Source organism: Plecotus auritus (assembly GCF_963455305.1).
Source record: "Plecotus auritus genome assembly, chromosome: 3".
Taxonomy (NCBI): domain Eukaryota; kingdom Metazoa; phylum Chordata; class Mammalia; order Chiroptera; family Vespertilionidae; genus Plecotus; species Plecotus auritus.
In genome coordinates, this window is record NC_137772.1 from 170,999,499 (window position 1) to 171,015,627 (window position 16,129).

A 16,129-nucleotide genomic window follows, 5' to 3' on the forward strand; every position below is an offset into this window, starting at 1 on the left:
AAGGCTGTCTCCAGCACCGAACTTCTCCCAGCATAGACACAGCTGATCCTTACAGCCAACTGGCCTGGAGGTCAATTCTTCCCAGTGATACCAACAACAATCAAGACTTAATTACAACAAGGCTGTACACACAGTCCACAAAGGGGTGCACCAAGAGTGTCCACCTCAGGTTAAATGGGGAGGCAGACCCACTGGGCCATATTGGAAACCTAGCACACAAATCTACCTTACCAACTCAGGAAAGCAGTGAAAATGCGGTGTCAAAGAATCAGATCACAAACGAAAGAAATGGAGGAAAACAAACGACTGGATATAGAATTCAAAACCACGGTTATAAGGCTTTTTAAGAATATCCTAGAAAAGGCCGATAAATATAACGAGACCCTCGAAGATATGAAAAAGGACCAACTAGAAATTAAACATACACTGACTGAAATAAAAAATATTATACAGAGACCCAAAAACAGACAAGAGGAACACAAAAATCAAGTCAAAGAATGGAAATACAAAGAAGCAAAAAACACTCAACCGAAAAAGCAAAAAGCAAAAAAAAAAAAAATCCAAAAAGTTGAAGATAGTGTAAGAAGACTCTGGGACAACTTCAAGCGTACCAACATCAGAATTATGGGGGTGCCAGAAGAAGAGAGAGAGCAAGATACTGAAAACCTATTTGAAGAAATAATGACCGAAAACTTCCCCCACCTGGTGAAAGAAATAGACTTACAAGTCCAGGAAGCGCACAGAACTCCAAACAAAAGGAATCCAAAGAGGACCACACCAAGACACATCATAATTAAAATGCCAAGAGCAAAAGACAAAGAGAGAATATTAAAAGCAGCAAGAGAAAAACAGTTAATTACCTACAAGGGAGCACCCATACGACTGTCAGCTGACTTTTCAACAGAAACTATGCAGGCCAGAAGGGAGTGGCAAGAAATTTTCAATGTGATGAATAGCAAGAACCTACAACCAAGATTACTCTACCCAGCAAAGCTATCATTCAGAATTGAAGGTCAGATAAAGAACTTCACAGATAAGAAAAAGCTAAAGGAGTTCATCACCACCAAACCAGTATTATATGAAATGCTGAAAGGTATTCTTAAAGAAGAGGAAGAAGAAAAAAGTAAAGAGAAAAATTATGAACAACAAATACATATCTATCAACAAGTGAACCTAAAAATCAAGTGAATTAAAAACCTGAGGAACAGAATAATCTGGTGAATATAATAGAATCAGGGGCATAGAAAGGGAGTGGACTGATAATTCTCAGGAGGAAAGGGGTATGGGGGGGTTCATGAAGAGACTGGAAAAAAATCATACACCTATGGATGAGGACAGTGGGGGGGAGGTAAGGGCAGAAGGTGGGGTGGGAACTGGGTGGAGGGGAGCTATGGGGGAAAAAAAGAGAAATAATTGTAATAATCTGAATAAAGATTTATTTAAAAAAAAACAAGTGAAAAAAATTTCAAAGTAAAATATTTAAGTAAGTAAGGCTTGATGTAATTTACTTACAGGGGATTATTCCTTTTTTGTTTTAAATAATATTATAAGGCTTTTGGAAATCTTGCAATGCAGCCTTGATGGCTTTTAATTTCAATTCTTTGCACAGAAATATGACTGCTCTGAATTCATTACATTATAAGCAGTTTTTGAACCATCAGTAAAAAATTAGTTAATGTTCCAGGAATAGTTTCCTGCCTAGTACAACTAAATTTCCCTGAATATTTACTTATTTCAATTTGCCAATTTAAATCAGTCAGAAATAAGGCTTATTTTCTAACTTTACTTGTCCTTGGGTGTGGACAGTAAATGACACTAATTGAATTTCTGCTATCAGTCTTTGAGTATCCTATATAATAAAGATGTAATATGCAAATGGTCGTTACACCTTGAAGCGTAACGACTGACCGAGTAACGACTGGATAATGGATCAGCAGGAGGGTGGGGCAGCGAGCTACAAGTGGGTGGACAAGAGTTACAGGAGGGGGCAGGGCAGCAAGCTATGAGGGGGGGTGGGGGGCAGAGAGAACTACAGGAGGGCGGCAGTGAGCTACTGGCGGGCTACTGGTGCACGGATTTGTGTGCAGGGCTACTAGTTTTTACATAAGCTTTGTTTAGGGAGGCAAAAACACAAATTACTTACTTTCCTTTTTGAGGCCTAATACATTGATTTTTAATTACAGTTTTCCAGACATTTGAAGGAAATATCCTTTTAAAATTTCCTTCCAGAATAATTTCTAGGCTACCTCCAGAGGTAGTTTTTAAAAACATTTTTCTTTCTCTTACACCAAGCAACCTACATGGCTGCTTTTTGAATGCTGGCTGATGCGGCCGTATACTTATATTTAAGTGACTCTCTTATACTTATGGTGACTACTATTGATTAGATTTAATGCTTGACTAATAACCTTCAGTTTATCCTGTAAATATTAGCGGAAGAGATTTTAAAATTTCTCTGTTTTATTAAGTTTAAAATTTACTTTTAAACAGCATTTTTTGGCTCATTTGCATATACAGAGGGATTATGGGAGGTTTTAGTAACTATATTTACTAGAATTAATTGCTTGACATTTTGGCTTCTCATTTAACTGAAATTATATAAGACCTTGATTATATTTTAAAAGGCTAATATATTAAGTAATTAAAGTAGGTATCTTTATAGAAAAAGCAAAGCAAGCAAGTTTATACGTCTGATTCATGAGGCCTAAACACAGTCCCACCCCCAGCCCATTTGAAGTGCAGGCTGCTAGGGCTTTTGTTTTTTAAAATTTCATTGATTTTGTTTTTTAAAATTCCGCTGCTGAAGAAATCTGGTTCTGCAACTTTGCCCTGACCTCAGAGGTTAAAACTTTATAACATTTAAAATATATGTATATAAATAAAATATATTGATTAATTTTTATTTGATAAAGCTTTCCATGTGATTTCAAGTATATAAAATCAGATTAATTAAAAAATATTTCCTTTAAGAAGAGAGAACAAATTTTTGAAAATATTTCAGAGCCTGTTAAATGCTCAAAACATCATTCTCACTTAAAGTCTTGAAATTTAACTTGGAAAGACCATCACATATACATATATGTATATATAATTCAAAGATTATATTATATACTCTTTATAATTATTTTAAAAGATATCAATTAAATTTAAACTGTTTTTTATATTAAAAATTTGGTTCATACCATAGAATTAATCCTTATTTAATTAGACCATATAAAAATTATATCTTACGTTGAAATTTTACCACACTTGGCACATTAATATATTTTAAACTAACAATTTCTCCAGAGAAAATACAAGAATTATTTTCTAAAAAAATTTCTATACTTTATGCATTTTGTTACCACAAGTATATAATTTCTCTCAACTTAATTTGAACTTTAAACTCTTAGAAGCCATAAATTTTAGCTGGTAAGTTAAATACTTAGCATTTCTCATATTAGTAATAATTTCATATTTTTTAAAAATACAAGACATATTTAATTAATAGATTCAATTCTGTCCTCTAGATTTTTCATGCGAGGCAAACTCAGGTTAATGTTTCAGTATTTCGTCATTTCAAAATACCTATATATTCAACAGGATTTTTATTATTTAATTCAGTAAACTCCAAAGTTTAAGTTGTCAGCTTTGAAAAACCACTTTTCTGGCTGGCGAAACAGGTTTGGCCTAGCCTGGATATTTAAATGTAAAGTGCTACATTCTTCCTGCTGGGGGAAGTGCGACCAGCCCAGCCCCTTCCTTCATCAGAAAAGCGCACCTAGTCTTCTCCCTGGGCCACTGGACCTTCATTATCAATATACTAGTGACCCAGTGCATGAAATTCGTGCACATTAAAAGGGGATTAATTAGAGGAAATATTTTAATATTGCTATTTGTCCTTTCTTTATAATAGAAGTGTCAGAGAGGGAAGAAAATTAGTAAAATGTATATGAAAATCTTCCTCCTGTCAGAGTCTAGGGCAGGGGTGGGCAAACTTTTTGACTTGAGGGCCACAATGGGTTCTTAAACTGGACCGGAGGGCCCGAACAAAAGCATGGATGGAGTGTTTGTGTGATGGAGTAAAGGAGCGGAGGGGAGAGCAAGAGAACCCTCCGCTCTTTTGGCTCTGCGGGCCGGATAGCACAGCCGAATGGGCCGGATCCGGCCTGCAGGCCATAGTTTGCCCACGGCTGGTCTAGGGTGTACCACAGGACCCAGAGTCAAGTCCCCACCCACCCACATGTGCCTCAAAATCGTGCGAGACCCAAATGCAGCCGGCCCCACCCCCATTGGGCTAGATCCAGTCCCACCTTGTCAAGCCCTGCCGGGCAGGGGTCGCAGCCTGAGGTCCCCTGGCCTGGTGCAGGGGTAGGGGGCACGGCCTGAGGTCCCCCAGCCTGGGCCAGGGTGGGGGCATGCCTTGAGGTCCCCCATCAAGCCCTGCCAGGTGGGGGATGTGGCCTGAGATCCCCTGTCAAGCCCTGCTGGGTGTGGGGCACAGCCTAAGGTCCCGCGTCAAGTCCCCTGTCAAGCCCCACTGAGAGGGGATTGCAGCCTCAGGCCCCCCATCAAGCCCCGCTGGGTGGGGTGCTCAGCCTCAGGTCCCCTGGCCTGGCACCGGGTGAGGGGCACAGACTCAGAACCCTGCTGATTGCTTGTTAAGGCTCATTATGGGAACTCGGCCTCTGGTATGGGTGCAGCCATCTTGTGTTACAGAAACCCCACCTCTGCTGTGGGTGCCGCCATATTTGTGATTGAGTGACAGTCAATTTGCATATCCCCTCTTTATTATACAGGATTATTACTGAAAAGCTTTATTACAAATTCTTATTTTAGCTACATCCATATTTCAACAATTTTGAGATTTTAAAGTTAATTATTATCCAAGGCATTTTCTTTGGCAATTTTTGTAACAGAGATAATTTACTGATTTTCTGGCAGTCTTAATGTTAAGTTTGGAATGCGGTCTATTGTTATTTAAAAACTACCTTTTATTATGGAAATACCAATCTTATTGCCCAAACTCAGTCTGTGTCATTCTTTTGTGTCATATCCACCATCTTTCTTTTGCAGGAAGAAAGCTTTGGGTTTTATTCTGTAGTGTTGGTAAAGAGAGTGAAGTTTAGCTCAAAGCTATTTAAAATCTGAAATCGGATCATGCACACATTTGTCTTAAGCCAGCTTTCTCTCTTTATGAGTACAGAAATCCCAGATGCATTCCTGAATTCTGTAAAACTTTTAAATTATGAACTGGGAAAAAACATGGCAAAGATGAGACTTTTTAAATAGCATTCTCGGGAGTGGGTGTCCATCTTACAGGATCACCATGTGTCTCCCTTCCCTCACATCCTGTTTGCTTAGGGAAAATTTAGCAACTGACCTGGCCGTGTTTCTTATTAAATTACAGGCATGCTTACAAGACTTAGTAAATCACAGTTCTTTTCCTGAATCTTTTCCTATTCCGCTTTCCATAGTAATGACTGGCTTTTAAAGTTATTTTTGCTAAATTCTGCCTGTCCCGAGGTGTCCGATAGTAATTTTAAACAAGGCATTAGAGAGTTCCTCCGTGAGAGAGCTGATAGCTCCGCCCTCTCTAGCTGCCTTCGACACCAGAAGCAGAGGATCTGGCGAGGCTTTCTTTCTTATTACAGACCTTTTATCCCCGAAAGAAATTAGGCATTTTTCAATTTGAACAAGAAACCACATAGTTAAATATGACAACGGCACTCTTTTTCCTTGAGCCTGATTTAAGAAAGTGCCTTTTGACATTTTTAATTTCTATATCCTTGAGCATGGAAGTTAAAAATTTACAATGATATTTTTGCCTTTAAACCAAATTCTTCCCCACAATAGTCTGGCTGAAACAAAAAGAATGTACTTGTGCACTTATGGATCTGCAGGCTTCCGAAGCTGACACAAGCTTTACATGCAGTTAATCTCCCACTGTTCCGGTGATTCACCTCTCCAGGTGATAGTTTTTTGCTCAGGCGAAATCTTCTCCAGACGTCCTTGTCTTGAGGTGCCATAAATGCCAGGGTCTTTCTCAGCATCTGGAGAAGGGGCTGCACATAATTTAATAAAGAGACTAGAAATATAAATTTGGAATACACGGGGGAGCCAGAGGAGACTTAGCTATAATAACTAAGTTCTCTCTATCTCCAGACCCAGGGCTTTTTATTCCCACATTTTTCCCTGTAGCAAAGCAGATATACATATCAAAGGTAAGGCCGAGTAAGCAGTAAGGTATTATCAGGTTGAGGAGGCTGCCTTCGGCTGTTCAGCTGTTTGGCCAGCAGCAGGTAATAACATGTAGATTTTCAGGTTTGGGGAAATGCTTTCAGCTATTCCAGCAGGCAATAATATGTATCTACAGCCCTGATGAAGTCTCAAGTTCCATCAACCTTTTGATGAAACTTTTTGTATTTATGACATGCTGGAATTAGCCTCCAGCACCCAGGGTCAGAGTCTTCATTTCTGGGAGCAGATTGGTCCTATGCCATGCCATGATAGGGTTTAATCCAATGAACTGGAATCCACAGCGACCCTATGGGGTTAGAAACACACACATATTCTCTCCCCCATGTTAATAATTCATTGGGTCCTTCCCAGTTATTAGTGTCCACATCTCGCCACAAGACCTGTGGTTTCTGAGCTGGTGCTATAGAAATAAAGTGACGCTCTATGGGGAACAGAAAGCAAGCATTCAAATTAAAAAAATTAAGGGTAGAAACCAAGATAGTGGCATAGGTAAACACCTGAACTTGCTGCCTCACACAACCACTTCAAAACTACAACTAAAAGACAAAACAGACATCATCAAGAATCACAGGAAGGCTGGCTGAGTGGAAATTCTACAACTAGAAGGAAAGAGAAAAGCACACTGAGACTCAGAGGAGGTGTGGAAGTAAAGTGCAGAGGTACAGAGGTGCACACATGGAAAGGGCTGGCAACTGAGGACATGGTTGTCTTTTTAAATCGGGACTCCAGTTCCGGGCAAGACTCTAGGGACCCAGACTCATACGGGGGGGAAACTGGACTGTCTGGCATTGGGTGGAACTCAAGGCCGGCTTTCTCTCAGAGGTGCTTTCAGCGATTACCGAGGGACACTGAGATCCCGGGGCCTCTTAAGGCAGGGCTGAGGATCAGCCATGGCTGTTTGCTCCACCCTGTTAATTCCCTGAGACCCCACCCACCCAAGCTGTGTGCAGAGGCTTTTGCATACGAATTGCCTGGCCCTTTGCAATATAAAATTACCTAACAAACTGCAGCTGGGTCAGAGAGACCCAGAACATCCAAAAGAAGGCCCAAGGCCCCGCAGCAGCTTGCATTGCTTCTGGGCACCTCCAAACCCCAAACAAAGAAGAGGAATCTGCAGATCTCTCTGTAGCTCCTGTTGGTGGCCTCCTGCAAAGGCTAAATTAGCACTACCTTGGAGGTCCAAGAGCCAGTGTACCCAGTGGTCAGAGTGGGACCATCCAGATTACAACTCCTCAGATACATAGGGACACATTCAGGGGGCAGATTCAGTGAGCACCAAAGCCCCACTGAAGCAAGTCTTGCCTCATAAAGGTGTCTCCAGCACAGAAGTTCTCCCATCATAGACACAGCTGATCCTCACAGCCAACTGGCCTGGAGGTCAATTCCTCCCAGTGATACCAACAACAATCAAGGCTTAACTACAACAAGACTGTGCACACAGCCCACAAAGGGGTGCACCAAGAGTGTCCACCTCAGGTAACTTGGGAGGCTGAGCCACTGGGCCCTATAGGACACCTAGCACACAAAGCCACTCTATCAACAAAGGGAAGCAGCCAAAATGTGGAGACAAAGAAACAGGTCACAAATGAAAGAAATGGAGGATATAGAGTTCAAAACCAAGGTTATAATGTTTTTCAAAAATTTTCTAGAAACCGTTGATAAATTTAGTGAGACCCTTAAGGATATGAAAAAGGACCAACTAGAAATTAAGCATACACTGACTGAAATAAAGAATAATATACAGAGATCCAACAGCAGACTAGAGGATCGCAAGAATCAAGTCAAAAATTTGAAATATGAAGAAGCAAAAAACACCCAACCAGAAAAGCAAAAAGAAAGAAGAATCCAAAAATATGAAGATAGTGTAAGGAGCCGTTGGGACAACTTTAAGCGTACCAACATCCGAATTATGGGGGTGCCAGGAGAAGAGAGAGAGCAACATATTGAAAACCTATTTGAAGAAATAATGACAGAAAACTTCCCCCACCTGGTGAAAGAAATAGACTTACAAGTCTAGAAAGCGCAGAGAACCCCAAACAAAAGGAATCCAAAGAGGACCACACCAAGACACATCATAATTAAAATGCCAAGGGTAAAAGACAAAGAGAGAATACTAAAAGCAGCAAGAGAAAAACAGTTAGTTACCTACAAGGGAGTACCCATACGATTGTCAGCTGATTTCTCGGCAGAAACTATGCAGGCCAGAAGGGAGTGGCAAGAAATATTCAAAGTGATGAATAGCAAGAATCTACAACCAAGATTACTCTACCCAGCAAAGCTATCATTCAGAATTGAAGGGCAGATAAAGAACTTCACAGATAAGAAAAAGCTAAAGGAGTTCATCACCACCAAACCAGTATTATATGAAATGCTGAAAGGTATTCTTTAAGAAGAAGAGGAAGAAGAAAAAGGTAAAGATAAAAATTATGAACAACAAATATATATCTATCAACAAGTGAATCTAAAAATCAAGTGAATAAAAAATCTGATGAACAGAATAAACTGGTGAATATAATAGAATCAGGGGCATAGAAAAGGAGTGGACTGACAATTCTCAGGGGGAAAGGGGTGGTGGGGGGTGCGGGAAGAGACTGGACAAAAATCATACATTTATGGATGAGGACAGTGTGGGGGGGTAAGGGCATGGGGTTGGGTGGGAACCAGGCAGAGGGGAGCTAGGGGGGGAAAAAGAGGAACAATTGTAATAATCTGAACAATAAAGATTTATTAAAAAATAAAAATAGAAAAATAAAAAGATTAAGGGTAAACAGTGCTTTGGATAGCATCATAGCTGGGTTCTTGAGTCCCATATTCTCCCTTTTTATTTTACTAGCATGCTCTTTAATGTAAATGGGCATGCTTGACAATGGCCTGCCCCTGTGGATTGTAAGGGATTCCTATGGAATGCTGAATGGACCAGGTTCTGCAAAAGGCGGTGAAGTCATGGCTGCTATAAGCAGGCCCATTATCAGTTTTTATCTTGGTTAATATAGCTACAATTGGAAGTAGGTCTTATTGAAGTTATGCAAAGAAACATATTGCTACCTATTAAGAATTCTGGACAGACAGGTAGGAAAGAAATATATAATTTACCAAAATGCTTTAAAAATGCTTCCTTATATTTGAAAAACAGAAAGTTCAAGAATCAGCAATATTTTCAACAAAAGTTACAAAAACTATATAATTATTTTCTACTCATTCAGCCCCATAATAAAATTTTTCTTTCTTTTGATTTTTCCTGCCAGTACTTCTATAACTCTAGATACTTTATGGAGTAATGCAAATGACATGGAATCTTTTTCTTTCTGCAAAACACAATATTCCAGAATAACAATTAGAGCTATAAATGAAAGCACAATATAGTTATTATTATTTGCCAAAGCTTCCCATGTACTTTAAGCAGAAAATTTTCCTTCATGAGAGATAAAACAAACACTTGAGGTATTCTAGAGCCTATTGGAATGATCTAAAGCCAATTCTAGGTCAAGGAAAAAATTCTTACAATTCAAACCTTGAGAAGATAGTCAAATACATTAGACTAAAAGATTATATATTATTATTATTAAACAGATTAAGTAATTTATTCATTTAAAGTAACTAAGTTCTTGATTAACATAACATATTCATTTTAATTATCCTATATAATAAAACCCTAATATGCAAATAAACCAAATGGCGAGATAACCAGTTGCTATGACACTCACTGACCATCAGGGGGAAGACGCTCAATGTAGGAGCTGCCCCCTAGTGGTCAGTGCACTCCCACATGAGCTGTGCTCATGGCTGGCGAGCATAGCAGCTGTGGCGGAAGCCTCTCCTGCTTCAGCTGCAGGTGAATGGTAAGGTCCCAGATTGCAAGAGGGATGTCCGACTGCCAGCTTAGGACTGCTCTCTGGGGAGCGGGCCTAAGCCAGCAGTTGGACATCCCCTCAGGGGTCCCGGACTGCGAGAAGGCGCAGGCCGGGCTGAGGGAACCGCCCCCCTGCAGTGCATGAAATTTCGTGCACCGGGCCTCTAGTCCTATCTAATAAAAGAGTAATATGCAAATTGACTGTACCTCTGCTATACCCACAAGCCATGCCCACCAGCCAATTAGGAGCAAATATGCAAATAAACCCAACCAAGATGGCTACGGCCACAGAGAGCAGGAGAGAGGCTTGGGTTTCCCCGGCAATGGAGGAAGCCAAGCTTTCCGCCTGCCCTTGCTGGCCTAGGCCTCCACTCAAGGCTACAAAGTTTCAATGATAGATGATACATAAATCCAAACGGAAATGGTGGCAGCCACAGAGCTGGAAAGAGCAGGCGGCCAGGGTTGCCGGCAGCAATGGAGGAAGCCAAGCTTCTGCAGCGCTGGCCAGCCCAGGCCTCTGCTTAAGGCTACAAAGTTTCAATTATAGAAGATACATAAATCCCAACAGAAATGGCTGCCACCTCAGAGCAAGCAGAAGGCTTGGCTCTGCTCCAGGCTACAAAGTTTCAATTATAGAAGATAAATAAACCCCAGATACCAGGGCCTCCGCTTGGGTCGTCAGGGGGCGTGGCCGGCCTGCAAACCACCACAGGCCCCTTGCCCAGACTGCCCCACGCCCCAAGGGAACCCCCACCCTGATCCGGGACACCCTTCAGGGCAAACCAGCTGGCCCCCACCCATGCACCAGGCCTCTATCCTATCTAATAAGAGAGTAATATGCAGATTGACCATCACTCCAACACACAAGATGGCTGCCCCCCTGTGGTCAAAGATCCTGCCCCCATGTGGACACAAGATGGCCACCACAAGATGGCTAGCAAGAAAGGGTAGTTGGGAGGGACCAGGCCTGCAAGGGAGGGCAGTTGGGGGCAATCAAGCCTGCAGGGGAGGGCAGTTAGCGGTGACCAAGCTGGCAGAGGAGGGAAGTTGGGGGCGACCAGGCCTGCAGGGAAAGGCAGTTGGGAGGGACTCAGGCCTGCAGGGGAGGGTAGTTAGGGGTGACCAGGCCTGCAGGGGAGAGCAGTTGGGGGGGGGGACCAGGCCTGCAGGGGAGAGCAGTTAGAGGTGACCAGGCCTGCAGGGGAGGGCAGTTAGGGGCAAACAGGCTGGCAGAGGAGCAGTTAGGCATCAATCAGGCTGGCAGGCGAGTGGTTAGGGGGTGATCAGGCTGGCAGGCAGAAGTGGTTAGGGGCAATCAGGAAGGCAGGCAGGCGAGCAGTTGGGAGCCAGCAGTCCTGGATTGTGATAGTGATGTCCAACTGCCCGTTTAATTCCGATCCCTGTGGGATCAGGCCTAAACGGGCAGTCGGACATCCCTCGAGGGGTCCCAGATTGGAGACGGTGCAGGCTGGGCTGAGGGACAGCCCCCCCCCTACACAAATTTTGTGCACCGGGCTTCTAGTATATATATAAAACCTTTGCTTCCTAGGCAAATACAGGAAAAACATTTCCCCCTTACTTTCAGAAATAGGCTTATTTTTCCAATGAAAAATATACTCATATTCTTTTTTTTAAAAAATATATTTTATTGATATTTTACAGAGAGGAAGGGAGAGGGATAGAGAGCTAGAAACATCGATGAGAGAGAAATATCAATCAGCTGCCTCCTGCACACCTCCTACTGGGGATGTGCCCGCAACCAAGGTACATGCCCTTGACCAGAATCAAACCTGGGACCCTTCAGTCCGCAGGGTGACGCTCTATCCACTGAGCCAAACCGGTTTCGGCTATACTCATATTCTTAAGAAGCATAACAGAGATAACATGACCTTGACAACTCTCAGGAGGCTGAAGAAAGGGTGGGTGTGTTTGTGGAGAGATAGTAGGTCCTGGGTTTTGTTTCCAGGACTGCAGTGACTCGTGGGCCTCTAATAGCTTTAGTGTAAAAGTACCTTTTTTTCTCCCTTTACAAGGAGAGTGTCCCCCCACCCCGCTGTTGCTGCTTCTGCAGACTATTTAAGGGTACTTCTGTAGCTCTGATCCGCTACAATAAACACTTGGGGAGTTTAAATAATTATTTCCCATATTTTTCTCTTTATGAGTAGACTAACAATATGAAATCTTGCATATAAGAAGAGATCTTAAAAACAGAAACAAAAAAATCCCTACAGTAAATGAATGAGTACTTATAAAAAGGTGGACTGGGACATTAGCCTTAGAATCTTATCTCACACTAACCCAGCACAGCAAATGGGTTCTGAGTGGCACAAAGCCCAAACAGCAGAGACAGAGGATTCCCTATGTTCATAAAATGGCAAAGTGCAAACTAAGTCCCCAAGGATAAGAAAGCAAGCAAAGAACATCAGTCAGTAACCAAGTTACATTGCAGACAGACAGGAATTTCTACTAACTAAGAGTTTCTAGTGGCTGATGCCTTGAGAGGGAGAGCAGGAAGGGTCCCTAAGATTAAGAATTCTTGGCAGCTGCTGGGAAGTTCCTGCAATCCCTGCCATGTGTTCAGCCTGCCACTAATAGCTGGGGCCCCTAGCAAAGTGAAATATGCCTCATTTTTAAACAAATTAAACCAAACAACAAAGACACAAAACAACAACACTCATATACAATATTTACAGGTGTGCATAACACACAGACAAGACTTAATAAATCAGAGTTCTTTTCATGGATCTTTCAGAAGATTTTTTTAAAGTGCCTGGGACTCACAGCCCGAATGGGGCCCAGAGGGCTCCCAGGTGAGGTCTCCAGTGAACACTCACAAACAGCCTGTTGTTCACAGATCTCATCATATTCTGCTCTCCATAATAAATATTGACTGGTGTCCAGAGTTGTTTTGGCCATATCTGCCAGTCGCAAGGCGTCATATGGTAATTTTCGGACAAGGCATTAAGGAGTCCTTTTGTAAATGGACTGTTAGCCCCATTTTCTCTAATAACTTTTCCTTATTTATTTAAAGGTATTAAAGGAGAGTGGTTCATGTATCCGATTACCTTGCTGATCTTGCATAACTGGGCAGGCCAAAGCTCTCCTTCTAACAGCTTGTCTGACACATGATCCCATAACTGAGGATCTAGTTGATGAGCCTTCCCACACCAGAGGTGGAGGATCGGGAAAGGTTCCTCTGACGGTGAGGTCTTAGGTATTACAGGCTTGACAGGCTCTACTACAGGAGGAGGGGGCAGTGATAAATCCTCGTGGTGTTCTATAGACTTTTGATCCTCAATTGAAGTGGGCATAGTGCAGCTCGAACAAGAGCTCACATAAAGATGACAAGGGCACTCATTTTCCCTGAGCCTGATTTCTCTTTAATTCTTGCCCACTTTTTCCCAGAGATTAAGGTCTAGTGTTCCAGCATCAGGGAACAAAGGATTATAAATTATAACAGTCTGTAACAGGCTCATTAATTGTTCTGTAACAGAGGCACCACCTGCTTTTAATAACTGTTTAAGCACTGTGACATATTGCTGTTATTCTGTGAACAGCTCTTGTCCCATTGTGAAACCTTAGCTGAGAAACAATCCCCTAGAACCTGGAAATCCCAAGCAGGCTCCAATGACTTACTGCACAGTTACTTTCATTTTCTAACTCTTCCTTTTCGAGGTTTCTGCCACGTCTCACTGCGTTCCTCCTTACATGGGGCACCACTTGCCGGTGCTGATCAGCAGACCCTGAGCTACAGATGAATGATTACTCTGACACATGTTTCTGTGAAAGAGAGGGACTGCTTGGCTATAGGAACCAAACAGCCCCATTTGCCTGCCTCCTCAGGCTTTTATTGTAACAACAGCTTGAACTAAAAGTAACTATTCGATACTCTCAGTAAGGTAAGCATCCTTGAGAGGACACATGCGTCTGCAGTGTCCTTTAAGCAAGATCATCTAAAGGCTAAACATAAAGATTCCAGTAAAATACCCGGGGGCTCAGATTTGTGTGGAAAAGTCAAGGCAGGGGCAGCCACCTTCGGCCAGCTCCCCCTGGAGGCTCCTGACCTTTTGGAGATTCCTTCTTACAAATTTCCCAACCAAGTTCTGTGCTTCCCCACAGAGAGTAATTTAAAAAAAAAAGAAGAAAAAATGAGAAAGTAATACAGACATACCCCTCCTCCCAATTGACCTCTTCCAGTCTGCCCCCGCCCTCTACCTTGTGCCTTCACCACTCTATTGTCTGTGTCCATGGGTTATGCATATATGCATATAAATTCTTTGGTTAATCTCTTCCCTCCCTCCCACCCACACCTTCCCTCTGAGATTGATCAGTTTGTTCCATGTTTCTATGTTTCTGGATCTGTTTTGTTCATCAGTTTATTTTGTTCTTTAGATGCCACATATGAGTGAGATCATGTGATATTTGTCTTTCTCTGACTGGCTTATTTTGCTTAGCATAATACTCTCCAGGTCCCTCCATGCTGTCTCAAAGGGTAAGCAATATTTTGATGGGAAGACTAGAAGAACAGTTTAAATCAATTATTTTCTTTCAAGTCGAAGAAAATAAAAAACAACAACTGTTTATTTCCTTGTTTGATTTGTATTTGTTTTAGTTTTCTTCATTTCAACTTAATAGATTATAAGTAACATCAGGCTTATACTCACTAGAAAATTATTATCATCTCTTCTGATTGGGATCGTACCCTGAAAGAGGTTTGCTTGCAGGAGGATTAAAGGAGTGAACCCACATGGTGGAGGGCGTTCATTCTGGGTGCAATTAATGTTTGAGAAAGTTAATGTGAATAGGGATCAGATCATAAAGAGACAAACAGATTTGTAGCTTAATGGTTTATGCTTAGCTTGATATATATATTTTTTTACTTGAACGTTCTCTTACTTCTTTGAGACCAATGCAATATTTTTGAATGAGTCACTGAAAGCTTGTCTCACTTGTTTGTTTCTCAGAGTGTAAATGAATGGGTTCAACATAGGAGCGATGGATGTCATTAGTACTGTCACACCCTTATTAATAGCCACTGATTCCTTGGCTGAAGGTTTGATATAGATGAAAATACAGCTTCCGTAAGTGAGTGAAACCACAATCATATGGGAAGAACAGGTGGAAAAGGCCCTTTTCCTTTGTTGGGCAGAGGGCAATCTTAGAATGGTCTTAATGATGTAAATGTAGGACAAAACAACACACACAAGGGTTAGAATGAAGGTCAGCACAGCACAGACAATAACCAGGTGCTCGATGAGCCATGTGTCTGAGCATGAAATCTTCAACAAAGGAGATACATCACAGACAAAATAATCAATGGCATTTGAATCACAGAATTTCAAATGTAGGAACAAAGTAAATGGTGGGAGTATGATCAATAAGCCAGCCATCCAACAACAGAGGACAAGGCTCTTGCAGGCTCTGCTGCTCATGATGGTCACATAATGCAAGGGATTGCAGATGGCCACATAGCGGTCATAGGACATCACAGCTAACAGAAAAAATTCAGTTACTCCAAAGACGTCAGCAAAAAACAATTGAACAACACAAGTATTATATGTAATTGCTCTGTCACCTGTTGCTATGTTGTACAAATATCTAGGGATGCAAGCAGATGTAAATGAGATTTCTAACAAGGCAAAATTCTGTAGGAAGAAGTACATGGGTGTTTTAAGGTGGGAGTCCACTAAAGTGAGGGATATGATGGTCAGATTCCCAGTTATACTCAGCATGTAAGTGAGAAATAGAAAAGTAAAAATTGGAACCTGAAGTTGAGGGTCATCTGTCAGTCCCAAGAGGATGAAAGTTGTTATTGTGTGGTTTTTCATTACTGAATTTTATTTAATTTCATGTAAAGTTTCGAGATATTCTATTTGAATAGAGTGGTATCAAAGCCAGATAAAGATCAACAGTGACTATTAGAGATAGCAAACTAATTCACATGCAGTTTCTTCTATAAATTAGTAGTTGATATTGCCAACACTCTGGTGGGCCTTGCTACTTAATTGCTTATTTTATTTTATTGTTTTGGCAGTTTTG

The 16,129-nt window shown here is 41.7% G+C and overlaps 1 protein-coding gene across 1 annotated transcript; it reads right to left on the reverse strand.

Moving 5' to 3' along the window:
* Window positions 1-14,982: 14,982 nt before the first annotated feature.
* On the reverse strand, window positions 14,983-15,918 carry LOC308243357 (olfactory receptor 6C2-like; the record flags this gene model as incomplete). Its single annotated transcript, XM_080658661.1, has 1 exon — window positions 14,983-15,918. One exon carries the CDS (start codon window positions 15,916-15,918, stop codon window positions 14,983-14,985), a length of 936 nt encoding a protein of 311 aa, XP_080514787.1.
* Window positions 15,919-16,129: the final 211 nt, after the last annotated feature.